Below are 19,545 nucleotides of genomic sequence, written 5' to 3' on the forward strand. Positions count from 1 at the left end.
TTACTGACCTCTCCAGTGCTGGGGACTCCAAAACTGGACACTATATTCTAGATGTGGTCTCAGAAACTTGTCCTAGGTGCAGGACTTCGCATTGATCCTTGTTGAATTTCTTAAGGTTTCCGGCAGCCCCCTCCTCCAGCCTGCTGATGGCAGCTTTGCCCTCCAATGTATCAACCCATGGGCTGGCATCATCTGCCAACTTGATCAGGGTGCACTTCAGCTCTTCCTCTAGGTAATGGACAAAGACATTACGCAGGACTGGTCCCAGGATAGAACACCACTTCTCACCAACCTCAAGGAAGAGTACAAACTATAATTGTAACAAAGTCTAAAGCTAAGGACTCAGAATCCCCTGTCTTATGCAAAAAAATCCTTCTGAAAGGCATATCAAGTGAGATTCATATGTTGTCTCTTTAACTTAGGTTTGAATTAGGCATCTGAGATATTTTTCTATGGCCTTTTTACAATCAGTAGTGGTGGTGGGAGAGGAAAAATTCTTCATATGACTCATTATTTGTTATGTTACTTTTTATTTGTTTTCATCTATCTAGTGACCTAGATAACTATTTATTAAAACCTAAAGAATTTCTTGATCAAATTCCTAAAGTTTCCATGAATGAAGCGAGGCCAGATGATTTTATTTCTTGCTGTCCATGGAGCAGTATAATATTAACCAGAAATATTCAATATCTCCCTTCATAAATCAATAAATTTGCATTAGATTGTACTGACTACACTGTGAACTAGATTTTGGCTTGATCCAGCGTGGATTTCTGGATTTATGATTGCATTCTTTATACACCATTATAGTGGGTTTTTGAATACCACCACACAAGTGAAACTCAAGGATTCTAGTCTCAAGAGGTTTTTTTTTAATTTTGTGTCTGAGACAAGGGACAGGGCAGGGGGAGGAAGCGGAGGGGAGGGCAATGCATAAAGCAGGAAATGTATGTGAAAACCTTAGGTCTTGTCTTTGTGCAAAAGTTGTTAACACAGGGCATTAACGTGACCTGTCGTTATTCCTGTCCATCAGTGAAGCCTTAGGCTTGTAACTGAGTACTGTTTGCCAGGCTCATACCAATAGACAAAAAGTTTGAAGTGAGCCTGGGAGATGATTTCTTCAGGTGGAAATTGATTTTCTATAACAAGCATATAGGGAATATTTTCTTCTTTTTCTGCCTACCTGCAGACAATATAAAAAATTTTATGGGATCAAAGAGCCCTCATCAAATAAAGGCTCTTCACCACTTCATGTGTTTTGCAGAAGTCAATGCTCAGGAACACTTCAGGTGTTTCTTCTGACTTCTGAAGAGTTCGAGCCATGGGCCCTGTAGTTATGTCTCCTTTGTACTGGCTTGCCAGCTGGCCCCAGGAACATGCAGTGTCTCAGAGGACTTGGCAAAATCCATCCTATTGCCTTTGCCCTTGCGTTAGGCAACATAAGGACCCTGTAGAAGGGACTGTCTGCCCAGTGCTGGCCATATGCTCTCTCCACTATGCTTCCAGATTTGTGCAACTGCGGAGCAGTACCACTCTGGGCATACTCCTTTGTTGTACTTTGTCCTTACATGCTCATTCTCATGGTTATGATGGTGTTTACATGCTTGGCCACATGCACCTTTGTCTAACTCCATGCAATTTTTGCTATACAGTTATGAAGAGGGAAATTTATTGGCTAACTAGACATCTAAAATATGCAAATATATAAATATTTGTCTTTGTTTTGTGCCCATAGTAAGGAAAAGGAGAATCTGGACAGTGAGGCTATAAACAGGGTCTTAAATGACTTGGAAATATTCAGGATCAGTACATCAGTTGAAACTGGGGGGGTGCCAGCATGGGGGAGGTGACTATGACTTTGATAAATTTTTCTCCGAAAGCAGTTTCATTATCCTTTCAGGCACCAAAAAAATTAGTATTTTACCTTGTGAAGGAGATGATCTCCTGTGCGATGTGCAGTCATTCTACACTTTGCTCTTTTGACTGGGGATCTCATAATGGTCGAGGAGGATGGCAATTATTCCTGTCAGCCTGCAGATCAAGGCACCCACCAGATCAAGTGAAAACAAACACAAGGAAGTTGTAATCAAAAGCTCTTGCTAATGATTTGTGTGGAATCTGCAATACGTATTAATATTTTCTACATCCCTCCTTCTGGGCATAACTCAGCAGGAGCATTTCTGTGACATTCCCCCAACTATCTCTTTTACAAAGGAAAGAGAATTTGAGATGGAGAAAAGATAATTTTTTAATCTGGGACTCTGCTTGCAGTGTGCTAGTGCAGAGATCTGATGCTTAAAGGCTATATCTTGCTCTAACAAACTCAGAAGGGGTTCATGATTTGACAGAGCTGATCTCTGCACCTCAAGCTTTTGATTCACACATTTATAAAACTGTTTCTTAGATTCTTTTAATTAGTGGCAGGCCACTCTTGGAAGAAAAAAATAATGGTTACACATGGGAGCTGGCAGGAGTCTTCCTAACTCATCAAGCCAGATGCTGCTCTGTGAGTTCAAAGGGGGAGTGAATGCTCACCACCTCTGACAACCAGGACACTTTTATTTAGGTACCCTTTGGGCACAAAAATGTGACATTTGTGGGTTGAGGCTGTCTCTGTTTGCTTTTGCATCTGTTCAACGAGATCTGTGGACAGTGCTTTCCTACCCCTCAGTGATACTCTGAGGTTTTGTTCTGATAGAGAAACTTGAAGATTAAAAAAGGGAGGCGAATCACAAAGTGGCCTATTTTGTTAACAACAAGGAATGGATTTGGTGGCTCAGAAATCTGCAGGGGTGATTTTGGGATTCCTGCCCTGACAGGCTTTGAGCTGATCATGACTCATGTTGTTAAGATGATTTTAACATTCAATGCCAGCTGATGAAAATTGAGTTAAAGGGAAATTAATTCTTCAGGCACACTATTCAAAGGCACTGGAAGTTAACTCCAGAGAGGGATCATGAGAAAGAAAAACTTGCATGCCTTGATCTCCAGGGGAGAATGAGACAGCTATAGTGTATGATTCAGCCATCTGGAAGCTTGTGGTACCTTCTAATTCATCAGGAAAATATTGTACATAATGACACAGCCTGATGAATGTAAAACTAAAGGACTGGAGAAAGACTGGCTAGTGGAGACCCTGGCTGCCAGATGGACAGCCCATTCCCCAGATGCCTAGCTCCCATTTACTTTTTGTTGTGGGGAAAATAAAGGAAAACACTGACAAAAGGACTAAGCAAATTCACTGGCTTCAAGCATCAGGCATTAAATCTGACCAGTTGCTTTTTCAGGCAAGCTCCTCTCATACAGGGGAACCGGTTACCTCTGCTGAGCAAACAGCGACGACATGCTAACCTGGCTGGAAGACAGGCTGACTCAGAGGAACATGTTGCATCCTTGGATAATATTTACAAAACCAAGTCCACATTGATTATCTACGGTTGCACGGCATGGCTGCCAAGCTGGGTCAGCTCTTCTTCTTTCGCCAGTACCTCCATGGTGCTAATGAACAGGAAGGGCTGAGGCATCTGCAGCTCCACAGCTGCCTTTGCCTCTTGCCCATCGGTGGCATGTGGGCTGCTGGGCACCTGGCAGGATGTTGGACTCACTGATTAGTTGTAGCCCACTCAGGCTGCCCAAAAAGCAGCTGGAAAAAGCTTCTGATGTTAGTGCATTTTCTTGATATTAGCTACTGCAGATTGTCAGTATGATTTCTTTCCAGGGAGATGTTAGGCATCTTGCTACTTCTATAAGCAGTGCAGAGACACTTCAGAAAGTTATCAAGATCTACGTACTTCCCGGAGCACAGGTCTCCTTCAAGGAACTGGAGAAACAATTCTTCCCAGTCCCAAAGGAAAGGCCTTATTCAGAATAGGGAAAAGAGGTTGTTATTACTGGGACAGCTGAGTCCTACGTCATACCCCAAAATTAATCTTAGACTCAAAACCAGTAGTGGAGTTTTCTGCATTCCTGGGTAGGCTTGTGGACTATGGCCTACACACAGCTCAAACATCCGTAATAGAGGGTTATAAGGCTGTTCAGTACATGCGTCTGCTAGAATTCACCTTTTGATGCCACAGTGCACACCCACAAGTCTCAGTACATGACATGGGATGTTTAACCAGTCAGGTTATCACATTAGGGGCAGCTGTGGCAGTACATGTTGTGTGCGGAGACATATAATGGTTTTCAGTTGAGCCTCCCATGGCAGGGTTTAGGGTGGTTTGTTGGTTTGTTTGGTTGGGTTTTTTTTTCCATTTGGGCTCTTAGCTGAGAGCTATGGAGGAGTGAATGTCCTTGCTTACCAAACCACCTTTGGACCTCCTTTCTGCGAGCTTCTGAGCTGGTCTAGTGAAAGCAATAGTTGTCATAATCATCCTGGAGTTCCCACAGTTGCAATGCAAAGTGCTTGTCCCCAGACCTATCTAGCTCCATTCCATGTTTACTATGCAGGAACCCTGCGAAGGGTGGTACTGAGGTTTTGTGGCAGAGCAGAAGAGCAGATTTGACTGGGAAATTACCTTGTGATTGAGCAATGCTCAAAGAGCCACTTCTTCTGAACATCTCACCTTTCTATGAAATCAGTGGCATAAAGGAGTCAGCATACTGTGCAGAGTTGGTTTCTTTCATTTTTAAGTGCCTTTGAACCTTTTTCTAAGCTCAGGCCCTCCTGGAAGATTGATAGCTTTTGTACATATGTGGAATTTTGAGATAAAATAGTTCTGCATGCAAAGGGAGGAGAGAAATGTACTTAGTCAATTATATGTGAGAAAAAGATTTTTTTTTAATAGTCTCCCTGGCAAAGTTGTTGAGGATAAAAACCTGACATTTTCCATAGAATTGTCTCCATGCTGTGCTGATTTTGGTTACTATTTGCATCAAGTACTGCTTGTTGGAAATCATATGGTGTGTGTAAAACACGCATCCTAAGAATGTCACCCTGTGCCTCATAAACTTCAAAATGCTGTAGGAGAGCCCAAGGAGCTTGGAAACACACCCAGAGCAGTCATTTCATGTGCAGCTCCCTCCCACAGAGCCCTGCTTGTGTGAGCAAGCCTCCTCTATGACCTGCTCTGCTGTTCTCAACGCTGCTTTTATCCTTTGAAAGCATTAACTACATAGTTTCTGGGACTGCAAGGCTAGACACCCAAATAACCAGGTCTTTTCCTTTTTAACTGTCTGTTTCCTTTAATCCCAAAGGATAAGCTGGCATCAGAATAATGTAAATGAAGAGAGGCAGCATGAGGAAGCAGAAGTTACTGAAGCTAATCCAGCGTATCACTGTCACGGCTACTCACAGGCCTGCGAGGATGGAAAAAGGGAGCAGCATCAGGCCAGGAGGAAGCTCTGCGTAGCATCAGTAATTTGCATCTTCTTCATGGCTGCTGAAATTATAGGGGAGTATGTTTTGCCAAAGAGAGTCCAGTTTGGTGCCCAGCACAGCCACGCTCATGTTCTTTTGCCCACCCTCTGACTGCGGGACCCCACACTGCACTGAGACCCTCCCACATACAATAACTCTCCTTTCTCCCCAGTCTTTAAAAGAAGTGTGGTGGATTTCTAAGTAAACTTATAAAAATATTTTAATACATTGATTTAAGGATTTCATCTGTGTAGAAACACAGAGATAGTTAATGGTCTGAACTGTTCTCCTAGGTCTTTAAGCTCAGCTAAAAGTGGCTAGTATGTCTCAGCATCGTGTCAGAAAAGGTTTCTAATAAACTGGGTTGCATTTTTTGGAAAAGATTAAAAGACCTTACACATTTATTGAGGCCAATGAGATCTCAGCACTAACAAAGGCTGCTAGCAGCAGGATCTGATATTAAATGCAAGTCTTTACAAATTCCAGGGAAATCCAGGGCCAGATTCACCATCTGCTTCTTTTCAGTTAAGTCAATGTATTTATATCAGGGCACGTTTCTCTTTTAAAGTGACCTGCTGGTATGTCTCTGGATCAGTGGAAGATTATTCCCCTGTCTAATTAGCTATCACTTCTGGATCCATCCTACAGTATCTAATATAAGTATCTGGCTTGCTCATAGAGCATCAGCTTTCATTTTGTCCCACCAATCTGCTCTCTGCATGGCCTCTGTGATATTTATAACTACCTGATAGCTCCTGGCTCTTTAATTTCACCTTCTCTGCAGTGAAGTGAGGTAAGGTAAGTCACAAGGTATCCCTCAGACTTTTGCCACATGTGCTCCAGGGGATGTAACAAAAATCAGCCAGGAAGGCCTCTGAAACCCATGTATTTTCAGCTCATGGAGCCCCATGAAAATGAAATAGAAAGGCTTCGTCTTCCTCACAGGTGAGAAGTGGAGGCCCTGAAAGAGCTGCTGCATTTCTGCCTTCTCCTCTGGCTGCCAAACCCAGCAGGGACTTCTCCAGCTCCTTCCTCCCACATGCTTCATCTGCATGAAGCCCCATTCTTTTTAGGTCATGTGCCCTTCCCCCATGAAAACCAGTGCATACCACTAATCTCCGTGCAGTAATTTCCAGTGCCAGAAGTAATGCATTATTAATAAAACCACACAATCAGTAGGCTTAAGTTCGGTGAATGCTGCAATGCTCGGGGATAATTGGAAGGACAGATGATATGTTAACTAAATGTTTCATTCTGCTTAATGAATCATACAGCTTTTTTGCAGTGACAGCTTAAGTAACAGGCTTGAAGACCATTTTGCTTCAGACCATTTCACTTTGACAAACCAGTTATTAACCACAGTTACAGATGGCAGTCTATGGAGATTTTTGTAATTATGAACCATACATTTAATTTTTTTAATCGTTAGGCTGGACTGCCTGTGTCTGATGATTGGCCATTGAGTGACTGACAATTTCTACTGCTTTGTCAAATACAAAGCTATAAACATCCATTTTGGGTAAGGGTAAGTCACAAAGGCCACTTGTTGGGAGTATTGATACAAAGCAATAAAAGCCTATAACCATTACACAGGCTTTACTACCGAAAACAAAGAATATGTTCCACTTCCTTCTTCTCTTAAGGGCAAACAGCTTCCGTGGGCATTATTATGCTAAACAGAAGAAACAAAGCTGCATCACTCTCAAAGAGATTGAAAAGTTGTGCTTCTTTGAATCTCTAGATCTTTCCCATTACATTTTTTGCTCAAACCATCTGTGCTGGCCCTTACTGCTTTCCCAAAAGGGGCACTGTTGGCTGAGCCTGATATACCAACTGTCTCCAAAACACAATTGTCTTCTGTTCTTCCAGTGCAGATCCCTCACAATCTCCATAGATTTGGAGATACCAGTAAAATCCATGACATCCTATGCACCACCCTGATATAAAAGTGCTTTCAAGGATTTTTAGTGGCTAAGGAACAAATGTGGATTTCAAAGTACTTTATTTCCATTTGGGCACTAGAAAGACAAACCTCGCATGCGTCCTCATGTCAAAGATGATTATAAAGACTAGACCAGCTTGCTAAGATAAGCACGCTGATATATCAGAAACTCACCCAAGATATTAGTTATGCCAGCAATCCATAAAATAATAATGTGTCAACATATTTCAAAGGCGGCAGGTAGAAGCAAGCTGTTGTAATGCTGTCCCACAGAATATGGAAATACAGTATCTAAAATGCAATAGGGTTTTGCAGGCAGCTTGTGTTCTGCGTATTTGTTTGCTGAAAGCAAGCTGATGCCTTGGTTGCTAACATCTGTGCACTGTCAGACAAGCCTGCTTACCTCTTCTGTGTAAAATTGCTTCCTGCTTGAAAAATGGCTACCCTGCAAATGGTGAAAGTGTGAGAGCTGTGCCGTGACCAAGAAGTATATGTGCATTTACACCTGTGCATATCCTGGGAAATCCCTATTATGTAGAAATTTTCACTTAACTGATAGGAATGGGATACCCCCAAATTCTGCAGTCACGCTTGCTCCCTTTTGGGGAGTAGCTTTGAAGCAGCTGTAAATAGCATGTATAGGGAAGCAAGAGAAAAAATAATCTATGCCCTCTATATGTGCAATATTGATCCTCCCACGGTGACAAACCACATTGTATTAGGTATTCTAACCTAAAATCTGCATATGGGAGGAAATGAAGCAGGCAGTCCCTCCTGCTGCTGTGAAGACTTTCCATTTTTAAGGAAACGAGAGCTATGTCCACACATCCCTTTGCCAGCGGTATCTTGCCAAAGGTTTGAATGAGGCATTTTGTGATGTTTTTCAGAATTCATTGATTCTCACATGGGTTATGGTCAGGAGAAACAGGTGAGTCAAAATTCATTAAATGACTGAAGAAGAATGGAAATATATTGCCAAATACAGAAATTAGACGTTTTGGCTCAACCATTTCACATTTCTGTTTTTCTACATTTCCACTCTGATGAAAACACTCCCCTGCTATAAGAAGCTAGCAGGACAGCTTCCTGCCTATGATCCTTGGCCTCTTCTGCAACCACTGATTTTAGTTTCTTAGGTACTTTAGATTTGCTTTTAGCCCTGAGACAGGGTTAGAAAAATTTGGCAAAATAATTACATGTAGCTTACAGGGTAAAAGAAATGTGGTTTCAGATAGCCTAAAAATGGTTGGTTGGTTGGTTGTTTTTTTGGTTTGGTTTAGGTTGGGTTGGGGTTTTTTTTTGGTTGGTGTTTTTTTTGTTTGTTTGTTTGGTGGGTTGGTTTTGGTTGGGTTTTTTTTGTTGTTGTTTTTTTGTTTTTTTTTCCCAGAGTTCCCATTAAACCAAAGCCCCCCAGAGTAAAATGATATTCAGCCACAGTTTTCCATCTCTAGCAGGAAAATTAAATCATGCATTAGAGATGCAAAATGATAGATTAGTCCCATGAACAGAACATTTTTCTTTATGCCCTCATCAAAACAGTTGGTTGTCTATCACAGCTCCCCCGCTGGGACCTTTCTTTTTATTCTTTTTTTAGTGTTGCCTGTGACAAACAGTTTGGTATCCAGCTATCCAAAACTCAGGAAGAACATGCATATTTTCCTATAACAAATAGGAAATGAACACCAGAAGCTAAGTCTCTAAGTTTTTGTACATGCATAAAGATACCAGTGATCTGTGAAAAGATTGTGGGACGATACTGGAACTGTGATCCCTAATACTGCCTTTCACAAAGAAACACGATATTAAAATAGTCACAGTAAAACAGTACAATAGGAATATAGCCACAGCACTAAAATATAACAAATCCTATTGTACTTAGGGCTCTCTCTCTCTCAGACAAAGAAATTTAAGTTTTTTTCTTTATATTAATTTGTAGCTTTCACTGCATGAATGAGGTACAGAATGAAACTATGAGTCATGTGTATGACCACTGAAAATTGAGTGTTCCTTTTGATGCACAGCAAAGCTGGTCTCAGGTTTGATGCAGGTGCCTGAAAGTTCTGAGCAGAGCCATGACACGGATGGGTGTTTCACACAGGTGGGCAGATCGCCGGGAGCCTGGCGGTGGTAACCGACGCGGCGCACATACTGGTGGACCTGACAAGCTTCCTCATCAGCCTCTTCTCACTGTGGCTCGCCTCCAAACCTCCCACCAAACAGTTAACTTTTGGGTGGCACCGAGCAGGTAACTAACATATCACAGTATAAACGTGTAGAACGGGAAAGGGAAGCCATCACAGACAGGGACTGGAAAATTTGCTGATGGCCAACATAGGTCTGCAGATATTTAGAAATAGTGCATTAATGCACTCAAAGCCTCCAGGACATATGGCAAACAGAGCAAGACAGTGAGTGTCAAAGAAGTAACAAGCAAAATAATCTCTTATCTACAAAGTGATATCTACATATATGTGTTTTTCAATTCATTATTTAATACAGTTTTGGGTTGGTGCTAGCCTTGGTTGAGATAACAGCAACTTCCTTCAGTGACCTGAGTGTGAGGAGGACTGAGTCCTTAATCTATTACGAATCACAAGTTTTTATAAAAGCAGCAATACCCATATAAACAAGAGCTTTCTCTACTTATAGAATGATAAAGCAAATAATTGAATTATTTTAAAATAATATTATATTTGTGGAAAAGTGTGATCCTTTAACATTTGCCATTTTTTAAATCCTTTCCCTGCATATCTCTTTATCACTGCTGTTTTTTATGAGATGGAAGCACTGGTACATTTTTAAAGTTCTCTGTCTTCATCCAAAATCAATATATTTACAGATGACACCTAAAACCAGAAGCCAAACCAAGACACCAGTAAAATATTAACTATATGAAAGATTTTAATTGGATATGATTCTGTTCAAGATTTGGACACCTAGATATCAGTGTCTGCACATACATGAATACTTACAAGCACAGAGTACAAGTTTCCAATATGTTAAACAGAAACTAGACTCTGTTCAGCTGCTTAAACACAGAATTCAAGAGCTGCATCCCTAGGGTGTCTGAGACGTATGCAAGGGAATAGCAGCTGTTTCACAAGACCCCCACGAGACTGCACAGAATGCCAGGCACAAGACCAGGACATCTCAAATGCCACTAGACTCATAGTTAAGAAACTGGGATGTGTTCCTAGTCAGTCGATGGAGCAGGGAGCTGTGTGAATCACTACTAATTTGATGCCTGTTGTCCACAGAGGGAGCTTAGACACTTACTCCATACCTACGTGTGGATAGTTTTAATTTAGTTGTCTTAGTCTGGAAATTAATCCCATGCTAAGTGTCTTAGGGCTCAGTTTAGCTGCTCATATGTAAGTGATCAGTGTTGTTTGAAATGCTCTAATGTGTTCCACAAAGTCTCCAGCTGCCACTTCAGAAGTCTGTGTCAGATCATCTACACATCTTAAGCCATACATGGAGGTATCAGTGTATCTCAAATGGATCTAGATACCTCTGCACCTGAACTGGGGGCTCCAATGATAAATGTTTCAAAGATGTTCAATATAAAAGACCAGAAGCAGCTTCTGACTCATGATGTCTGTAGGTCAAGGTTGCTTGTAGCTACAAAAGGTACCAGGGAAGACATATCCACACTCATCCTGTCTTGCTCCCTAAGTATATTCTACCAACTCTGCTGGAAGCAGGCTGATGGATGAGGGGGAGGTTTAGTATGACCCAAGTATGCCTGGCATTATGTAGACAACACACAGCTGAATTTTGCAGCAAACTACTACTTACCACCAGTTTATCCATAATTACTTTTTGTGTTTATGCTCTCTTAGCCTAGGAAGAAAGGCATGTGAAAGAGAGACTTTTCTCTTGCTGACATAGGCACGTTCAACAACTTGACCCACAGTCTGTGTAAGATTTTTCATTTTTTTGTAATTGAAATGTAGAACTTCAAAATCAATCTTCTATTGCCTTTTATCCTGGTAGCAAAGAGAGCCTTGCATCACATGTCAGTGGCTATTTAATTGCATTCCGTGATAGTTATCCTGTTTCTTGCTTAATTACCCAGCTATATTTTCAAGTTAATATACAGATGGGTGCCTTAATAGAGTAGCTGAGGGCAGGCAGATGAGTGGCAGAGTCACTGTGCACTATCAAGGTCTTGCAGCTGGAGCCCCCCATGACAGTGGAAGCTGTTTTTTCACTGCTTTACTCTGACTGAAATATAGGGTTTGTCATGTAAAGATTATCTATGACAGGGCTCAGTTTTGGAAGAAGCCATCTGAATCCTCCTGTGCTCTAAGCTAGAACTAGGCAGCAGAACCCGTCAATCCAACAGTTCAAAGGTATCCTTTGGGTATGCAGCTACTTCCAGCAACCTAGCTGGAAGTGCAATATTGAATAATACAGATAGTGTGAGACAGACCTATGTCCAAGCAGGAAAGTTCTCTTCAAGTTCTCGATTTCTTTACTTCTGGTACAATTCAGAGATGTCCAAACAATCCTACACTATTGTTTTCTGCATCTTGTTAGTGCTGGTAGCTCTTAAGAAATGTAATTGAGAACATCTTAAGTAAAGCATTTAGTACTACTGGATGGGCTGTAAGCTTAGCTAAATTTTTACTAAGATCCTACATTGAAAATTAGTATGTATTTTCACCTGTGTAGGTAAAGATGACCTTTGACATAATCCATTGTCGACTATATGCACACATGCACACAGATATTCATACAGGTGTTCACAAAAGCTGTTGGCTTCTTTCATGCCAGCAACAGAAAGTGTCATCAGCATAGCCATCAACACCTTCACCTGGGCACAGTTTGCAGGGGTTCCATCTTTAGCTTGCAGAAAATGCAAACTTAAGCATGCTTTATGTTAGCTTCTCTCTGTCTACTTCTAAGCAAAACCAGATTTCCCTGTTGGTGCACTTCCATTTATTGTTTGTCAGTTTGGGACAAAATGGTTATTTTGATAAGCATCTGAAGCCTGGGCTCCTGCAAAAGGTATGGCCCTCAGAAAAATATGTACAGAATCATAAGCTGAGTTTCATCTGCATTCACAGACTGACAGTGGGGGTCAGAAGTTATCTTCTCCTTCTGGCATCTACTATACTACAAGCTTTCACTTTCCTTGGTGTTCATAGAGTCATAGAATCACTCAGGTTGGAAAAGACATTTAAGACCAACGAGTCCAACCATCAACCTAAGTCTGCCAAGTCCACTGCTAAACCATGTCCATAAGCACCACATTCTCATGAGTTTTAAATACATCCTGGGATGGTGATTCAGCCACTGCCCTGGGCAGTCTCTTCCAGTGCTTTACAATCCTTCCAGTCAAGAAAATTTTCCTAACATCCAACCTAAACCTCTGTTGTCTCAGTTGTGTGCATAAAGTACCACATTTACCTGTTCAAGTTACCTGGCACCTTATAGTCCAACATCCTATTAAAAACATGCTGCATGTTCGTACGAGCATCCTCAGACATCTCCTATGGCAGTGCAATAAAAGGTGGCCTTGGCAACTGGATTTATTTGAGCCCAACTTGGAGCCAATAGAGACAAAATTAAATTTTGCTGCCTCAGGGAAAAAAGAACTTCTTTTGTCCTCATCACTGCTGGTGGCACAAAAATGATTTTGTGGCATTGGCATGATGAGTCCTGGAAGAGAGGAAGGAGAGGTTTTGCTGGCAGGACCTTGTTGGGGGCTGTCACTGCCTTTCTGAAGTGTGAAGTGACAAGAGGTGTGCAGAAACAAGGCAGGCTGTTGGAGGGGAGTTATGTTTGCAGTGGATTTGTGTGAGCTGTGCCTCTTCCCTTCCCTCCAACCTCTGCCCCCCACCAGATGATCTCACTGGTTCCTGGGGTCTTCACACTGAATTGGCAGTGCCAGACAACTACATAAGATGTAAAAAAATTGCTTGTTTATTTTTCCTTCCCATTATACATCCTGTTTCTCCTCCCAAAACTCCACAAATGCTCTTTTTAATCTCTCCAACTTCTCCAAATGCTGCATGAACTCAACACTGAAAAGGGGTCAAAAGTAGGAGCAGGTAGACCATCACATGCATAGGGCTGCTATTTGCTACAACCAGAAAGTGCTTGGGAACATTCCTTGTGAGCATCAGGGCTGCCAATACACAAGAAGTAACATTTCTGGCTATATAGCTGACAAACTTGGAACCATTACCATCAATCTCTTTTTTTTTTATTTTAAAAAAAAAAAAAGTTTTTAAAAAATGTATTTTATTTTTCTTGCATTTCTGTTATGACTCTTGCTAAAATTAGATTGGTTTAATTCCTAGAAATTCTGGGAGCTTTGATGTCTATGCTAATCATTTGGATGGTGACTGGTTTGTTGATATATTTGGCTAGCATGAGGCTGCTACACTCCGATTACAATGTTGATGCTACCGTGATGCTCATTACCTCTGCTTGTGCCGTGGTTGCCAACATCCTGTAAGTTCCTTTGTTTCCCTCTCAGTATAACTTTTGAACCTTGAACCTGCTGCTGTATTTCAATAAAAAAATGATACAGAGGTATTGGCCTCAAAAATATTAAGTGTTTATTAGTTTCATGAAGATACAGAAAGGAGTAGAGAAGAGGGATCCTGCTTATTAGTGAAGGCTGCAGTTGCTCTTCTCCTTTCTGTTAACTGTCACACTAGGAAGGGAAATTAGGAATATACAAACTCCAGGAAAAGATTAATCCCCATCTCACTTTTTATTAGAAGTCAGAACATTCAAGAACTATAAAAAATGAGGCCTCACTAATGACTCCTTTCACAGACTTTCCTGTTTATATGCAAAACACTGAAACACCTCGGAATTATCTAATTAGTCACTCTACTTTTTTACTTAATGTGTCAGATTTTACTGTTCAGCATTCAGAAGTGAGAGGGTAGGTGATGTGTGTGATGTCACTGCTTTCAGAGATGCAATAACCCCACTGATATTTGAAGCTTTGCATCTCTTGCAGACTAAGCCTGATTCTGCACCAGACCAGCCACAAGCACTGCCATGGGGCACAAGCCAGGGACCACATGCCAGCGCCTTTGGAAAAGCCAGCTCTGAGCAATGCCAGTCTGCAGGCAGCCTTCGTGCATGCCATTGGAGATCTATTCCAGAGTATTAGTGTGCTAATTAGTGCACTTATCATCTTCTTTAAGGTTAGTTTTATTAGTTCACTTGCCTTCCTTGCAATTAAGAGTAATAGTTATTTTCATAGCATTGTGACACTAGGTACTATGTAAACATTTTCTCTGTCTTAATGATATACATTGTAATTTAGTAAAAGACAGTTATTTTGGGGAATTGAAATGGCTGTTGAGAGTGTAACACTTGCTTTCTAGCGTTTCAACTGCAAGGAGGATACTTTGGAGTCTCTCCCTTTCTTTGTCTGTATCACCTTCATTCCCTGTGCTGAGGCTTCCTAACTGGCAAATGAGGTCAGCGCTCATTGTCTACTAGATGAGTGGAATATATCATTTTTTGGATATTAACTGATTAAAAATGGCAATAACCAACAATAATGAAACTAACAAAATGATGTGTTCATATTTTTCTAGCCAGAATACAAAATAGCTGACCCAATCTGCACATTTGTGTTTTCCATCTTTGTTTTGGCAACCACCATCACCATTTTAAGGGATATTTTGATGGTGTTAATGGAAGGTAGGACCTGATTCCAAAATCAATACATTTATATTTTGGTTTCTTCTCTCTCTTTCTCCGTAACACTTACACTCACTGACAAGAGTATAATAGCACACTTCTGTGTCAGTTTCCAGTATTCTCAAACTTCTGATCATACTTTAAATCCAATTAAAATTGTAATTAAAACTGTTTTCTACCATTGTAATTGTATATATATATGGCAGTTTTCATAAAAAATCTGTCCTGGTGTTTTGCTAATGAACTCCCAATTTGTTCCGAAAACTGAGTTGCTTTATTTTGTCGTATGTGTAACATTGCTTTTTATCACTCCTTTGGCATGTGAGATGTCTACTCACTTTGTTCATTTTGTAATTGCTTTCCCCATGTGAAATACAAGTCTTTGCCAAAAAAAAAAAAAAAAGAGAGAAAAAGGAAAAAGACTGTGCTTTGAACTGTGTCTGTGAAATAGACTGAGTGCAAGAGGCAGAACTTTAAAAGATTTTTAGTTACTCCAGTTCAGCAAAGCAAGCTGATGGAGCTTTCCAGTTGTGTTCAGATGCAAGGAAATAGACAATTCTCAGCACATCAGCAGCAAGAGAACTAGGCTTAAAAATATTTAATCCTGTCAGCTATGGGCCTGAAGATTTGATTTGCAAGGCCAAATTGTTTAAGCAGTCATAGATGCATGTTTTTACCTTCCTTATACAGGATAATATAATGCACTCTCTTTCTCAGATATGAAGACATAAGGACTAAAGGGAAAAGTAGCTCTAACAGTGTAGGTTTTGAGTGGATACAAGTTCCTGTGTGGCTGTCTGCACGGCTATTTACTTCTCTTTCACTTCGCACCCACTTCTGTTTCAAGAAAGAAAATTTCCCACATTGTTTTACGGTGAATCTTGATTCTAGGGTTGGTTTGCTTTCAGTGATTGTGAGATAGGGATATAGCTGTGTAGAACTGTACCTAGACAGAAAGCAGCAACTGGCTGTATCTTAGCTGCGAAGAAATCAGAAAATTTCTTGATTACTGAAAGAAATCAAAGTACCAGGAAGGCCTGGTAGCCCCTGACACTCAGGGAGACCCTGATTTGATGCCTGTCTTTTCTCAGTGCAGTGATTCCCAGCTTCTGTAAGCAGTGCTGACATGCAAAAATTGGCAATGCTCTGTTCCTCTCTGCAGCAAGCCCTTCTGGGAAGGTCTCTGAAGCCAGTTTCCTACCTACATAGTAGCATATTCTGGCCAGAATCTTCTGAAAAGAAATTGGATGTTAGAGCTTGTACTGGTGGCTCTTACCCCACACAGTGTCACAGGGTGTCAGCCTCACAGTTCCTGCGACTGACTGTGTCAGGCACTGACTTTCCCTAGTTTTCTCTAAAGAACATAGAACCATAGAATTGTTCTGGTTGGAAGAAGCCTTCAAGATCATCAAGTCCAACCATTAACTCAACACTACCAGATGACCACTAAACAGATGACATCCCTAAGTGTCACATCTAGATGTCTTTGAAATACCTCCAGGGATGGTGACTCTACCACCTCCTTGGGCAACTTGTTCCAGTGCTTGGCAACCCTTTCTGTGAAGAAATTATTCCTAATATCTAATCTAATCTGCACAACCTGAGGTCATTTCCTCCTGTCCTGTCACTTGTTACCTGAGAGAAGAGACTGACCACCGGCTCTCTACTATCTCCACTCAGGTAATTGTAGAGAGCAATAAGGTCTCCCCTGAATCTCTTTTTCTCCAGGCTCAAAACTGAACTCAGTATTTGAGATGTGCCTTTACTAGTGCTGAGTACAGGGGCTCAATCACTTTTGTAGTCCTGCTGGCCACACTATTTCTCATACAAGGCAGGACACTGTTGGTCTTCTTGGCCAATATGTGCATGTTAGTATCATATTCTACTAAGTCAATACTTGCTATCGCATATCATTCTTATAATAAACATATAGGACAAAGCAGACAACAATGAGGTCATTAACAATTACCAAAAGTATCAGTTATGGTAAGAAAGACACAACCAATACTGTGCTTGTCATTATTATGCTCATAACTGGTGGCATTAAAAATATTTTTCAGTTTACTTATCCAAGTGAAGAACGATGAGCATAGCTGTTCATGTGGGCATAGAGGTGTATTTCCAAACTCGCTGGTCTCACTCCAGGGAAGTTCTGTAGTTAAATTCCTTTGTCAAATTTGGATTTAAATTAAACTCTGAATTTTTTGTTGCAACTCATCCCATCACAATTGTCCTCACTCTGAATGAGGGTCATCAGCATCATCATCTTTTATAAGAAGGCTCATATAGGAAAATAATCACTGATCTACTCAATAACCAGACCTGGGATTTAATTTCATATAAGATTCCTGAGCCAAACCATTTGAATCTTTACATTTATCTTTCCCTCTCTGCTAAACAGATGCTTACCTAAGAGACAAGCTTTCCAAAACATTGAATACTTTAATAAAAATTATACTTCTCACTGAATAAATGTTAATGATGCATTTTCCTTTAATGATCATCTTTCTTACCTCTTCAAAATATTTTTTTTCCACCAATTTCTCCTTTTAAGGAACATCAAAAGGACTTGCTTATAATGCAGTGAGAGCAAGAATTTTAGCAGTTGAGAAAGTGGAGTCTGTTCACAACCTTCATCTTTGGTCTCTGACAATGAATCAAACTATGCTATCTGCTCATGTTGCCACAGGTCAGTAAATTTCTGTAAACAGGGAGTAAGAATTCAGCTACTGCCTACTAAAGGTCAGTTTCTCCTGATTGGTATATCTGTTGCTTGTTAAAACAAATGTGGTTGTTTTGTTGGAAAAATAACAACAAAAGCGCTCAAATCCTCCTCCCAGAAACCTTGCCAAAACAACAGAGACAAGCCCCAAACCTGAAAACTACACAGGTTGTGGAGCAAAGACATAAACTATAAGACATTTTAAATAAACCAGAAGAATTAGACCCAGGTTGTACTTTTCTCAAAGTATCAAATAGATTTTGGAGTGGATTTATCAAACTTGAAAACTATCAATCCCTGTGAGAAGCATTTACAGGGGAAGTCTTCATTCTTGATGCATCTCTAGCTCTAAAACAATCTGTAAAACATAGATTGGAGCGTAGAGGTTACTCCAGGGGAACAGTTTGTCTTTTAATTTTTTTTTTTTAAATGTAGTCCTTATCCCTGTTGACAAGTTGTCATATCAATTTTCTTGTTTATCTGTTTCTTTGTACGTGTTATGGTTTATTTAAGGAAAAAATTCCGCCTGGGTTTGGCCAAAAATGGGTTTAGAGGCAAAGTCATCCATGGAGTCCTCACTTCCCAAAAGGAGTGGGTCTACCAGCCACCCAAATCACTTGGCGCTGTTGCTACTCCTTGACTGGATAAGCTAATCTTTATTAAGTACTCCTGCATTCCTCCACTCTTCTGCCCAACTGAATTTCTTTAGTGATTACTCTTAGCTCAGCTCTTGCCAAAATTAGATGTTCTGACCACATATGAATGAACAAACTTTCTCTGACATGCAGGTTCCTGGAAGGAGGATAAAGAGGAAAAGAAACATTTCTCAAAACAAAATTCTTTTGCGAAGTTTGCAAATAGTTTCTGTCAGCAAACACTTACTCTTCTTTGAAGTATTGTATTATATGCAGTTTGATTATTTTCTGATTGCTATCCGTAGCAGACACAGCGGACAGCCAGAAGATTTTGAGAGCTATTATGCAAGCCCTCTCTGAGCACTACAGCTTCCACTCCATCACCATTCAGATTGAATCGGGAGAGGATCAAAAACAAGACTGTGTCTTCTGCCAAGAGCCCAGGGATTAAAGGGAGCAATATGCTATGCAAAATAACCATCACCTCTCTTACAGGTCAATGGAGACTATATGTGCTGGTTGTACGTAATTGATTAACAACAAATGGTAATTAACTGAGCTAAAAAGCCCTGCCATTGTGAGCAGTGCATGGACCTTTATTTGTTGGTACCATCTACCAGGAAAGAGCACGTATTAGGTCCATCCATCAGCTAGATTACCTGTCCATCAACAGTTACTTTCAATTACAAGAGAAAGTATCTAAATTATTCTTGACTAGAGCACCAGATCGGCACTAAAGCAGCATTTAAGAGTGCCTGTTTGTAATCACGAGTAAGAAAAAACTAATCAACCTTCAAATTACCTGCAGACCAATTATCACAAAATGTAATGAAATGTTGAGTTTGGTGTTAGCAAAGCTCAGCACTTACTCAGGATAAAAGAGGAAATTTAAATTAGTACAAAGGAGGAAGAGATGTGAGAAAGAAAGGTGGCATGTGCTTTCCGTGCCTTTGGGCAGACACTCCTCCTCCTGCCTACTAAAGGAAGTATCAGATGGGCACCATATTGTGCAGCATGGATACCAAGAGGAGTCACTCCATTCACATTTGGAAAATAGCTCTTTGGTTTTTAGCTATTCCTCTCTATTTCTCAGCTAGTCCTTAGCCAAACTTTTCTGCCATAAATGGGCAGTATTCTTTGCTATAAAGACAACCCATAACTCATATCATACTGCATCATGATAAGTTGTGATGGAACATTTGTCATG

At 40.6% G+C, this 19,545-nt stretch overlaps 1 protein-coding gene across 1 annotated transcript; it reads left to right on the forward strand.

The window, feature by feature from the left end:
- Window positions 1–5,196: 5,196 nt before the first annotated feature.
- On the forward strand, window positions 5,197–18,789 carry SLC30A8 (solute carrier family 30 (zinc transporter), member 8; the record flags this gene model as incomplete). Its single annotated transcript, XM_008940863.1, has 7 exons — window positions 5,197–5,401; window positions 9,408–9,546; window positions 13,613–13,766; window positions 14,287–14,476; window positions 14,876–14,981; window positions 17,536–17,670; window positions 18,644–18,789. Coding segments are annotated over 7 exons (1,075 nt in total), but the record flags the coding sequence as incomplete, so codon positions are not given.
- Between the last annotated feature and the right edge of the window lie 756 nt (window positions 18,790–19,545).

Source organism: Merops nubicus, unplaced genomic scaffold, assembly GCF_000691845.1.
Source record: "Merops nubicus isolate BGI_N331 unplaced genomic scaffold, ASM69184v1 scaffold9365, whole genome shotgun sequence".
Classification (NCBI taxonomy): domain Eukaryota; kingdom Metazoa; phylum Chordata; class Aves; order Coraciiformes; family Meropidae; genus Merops; species Merops nubicus.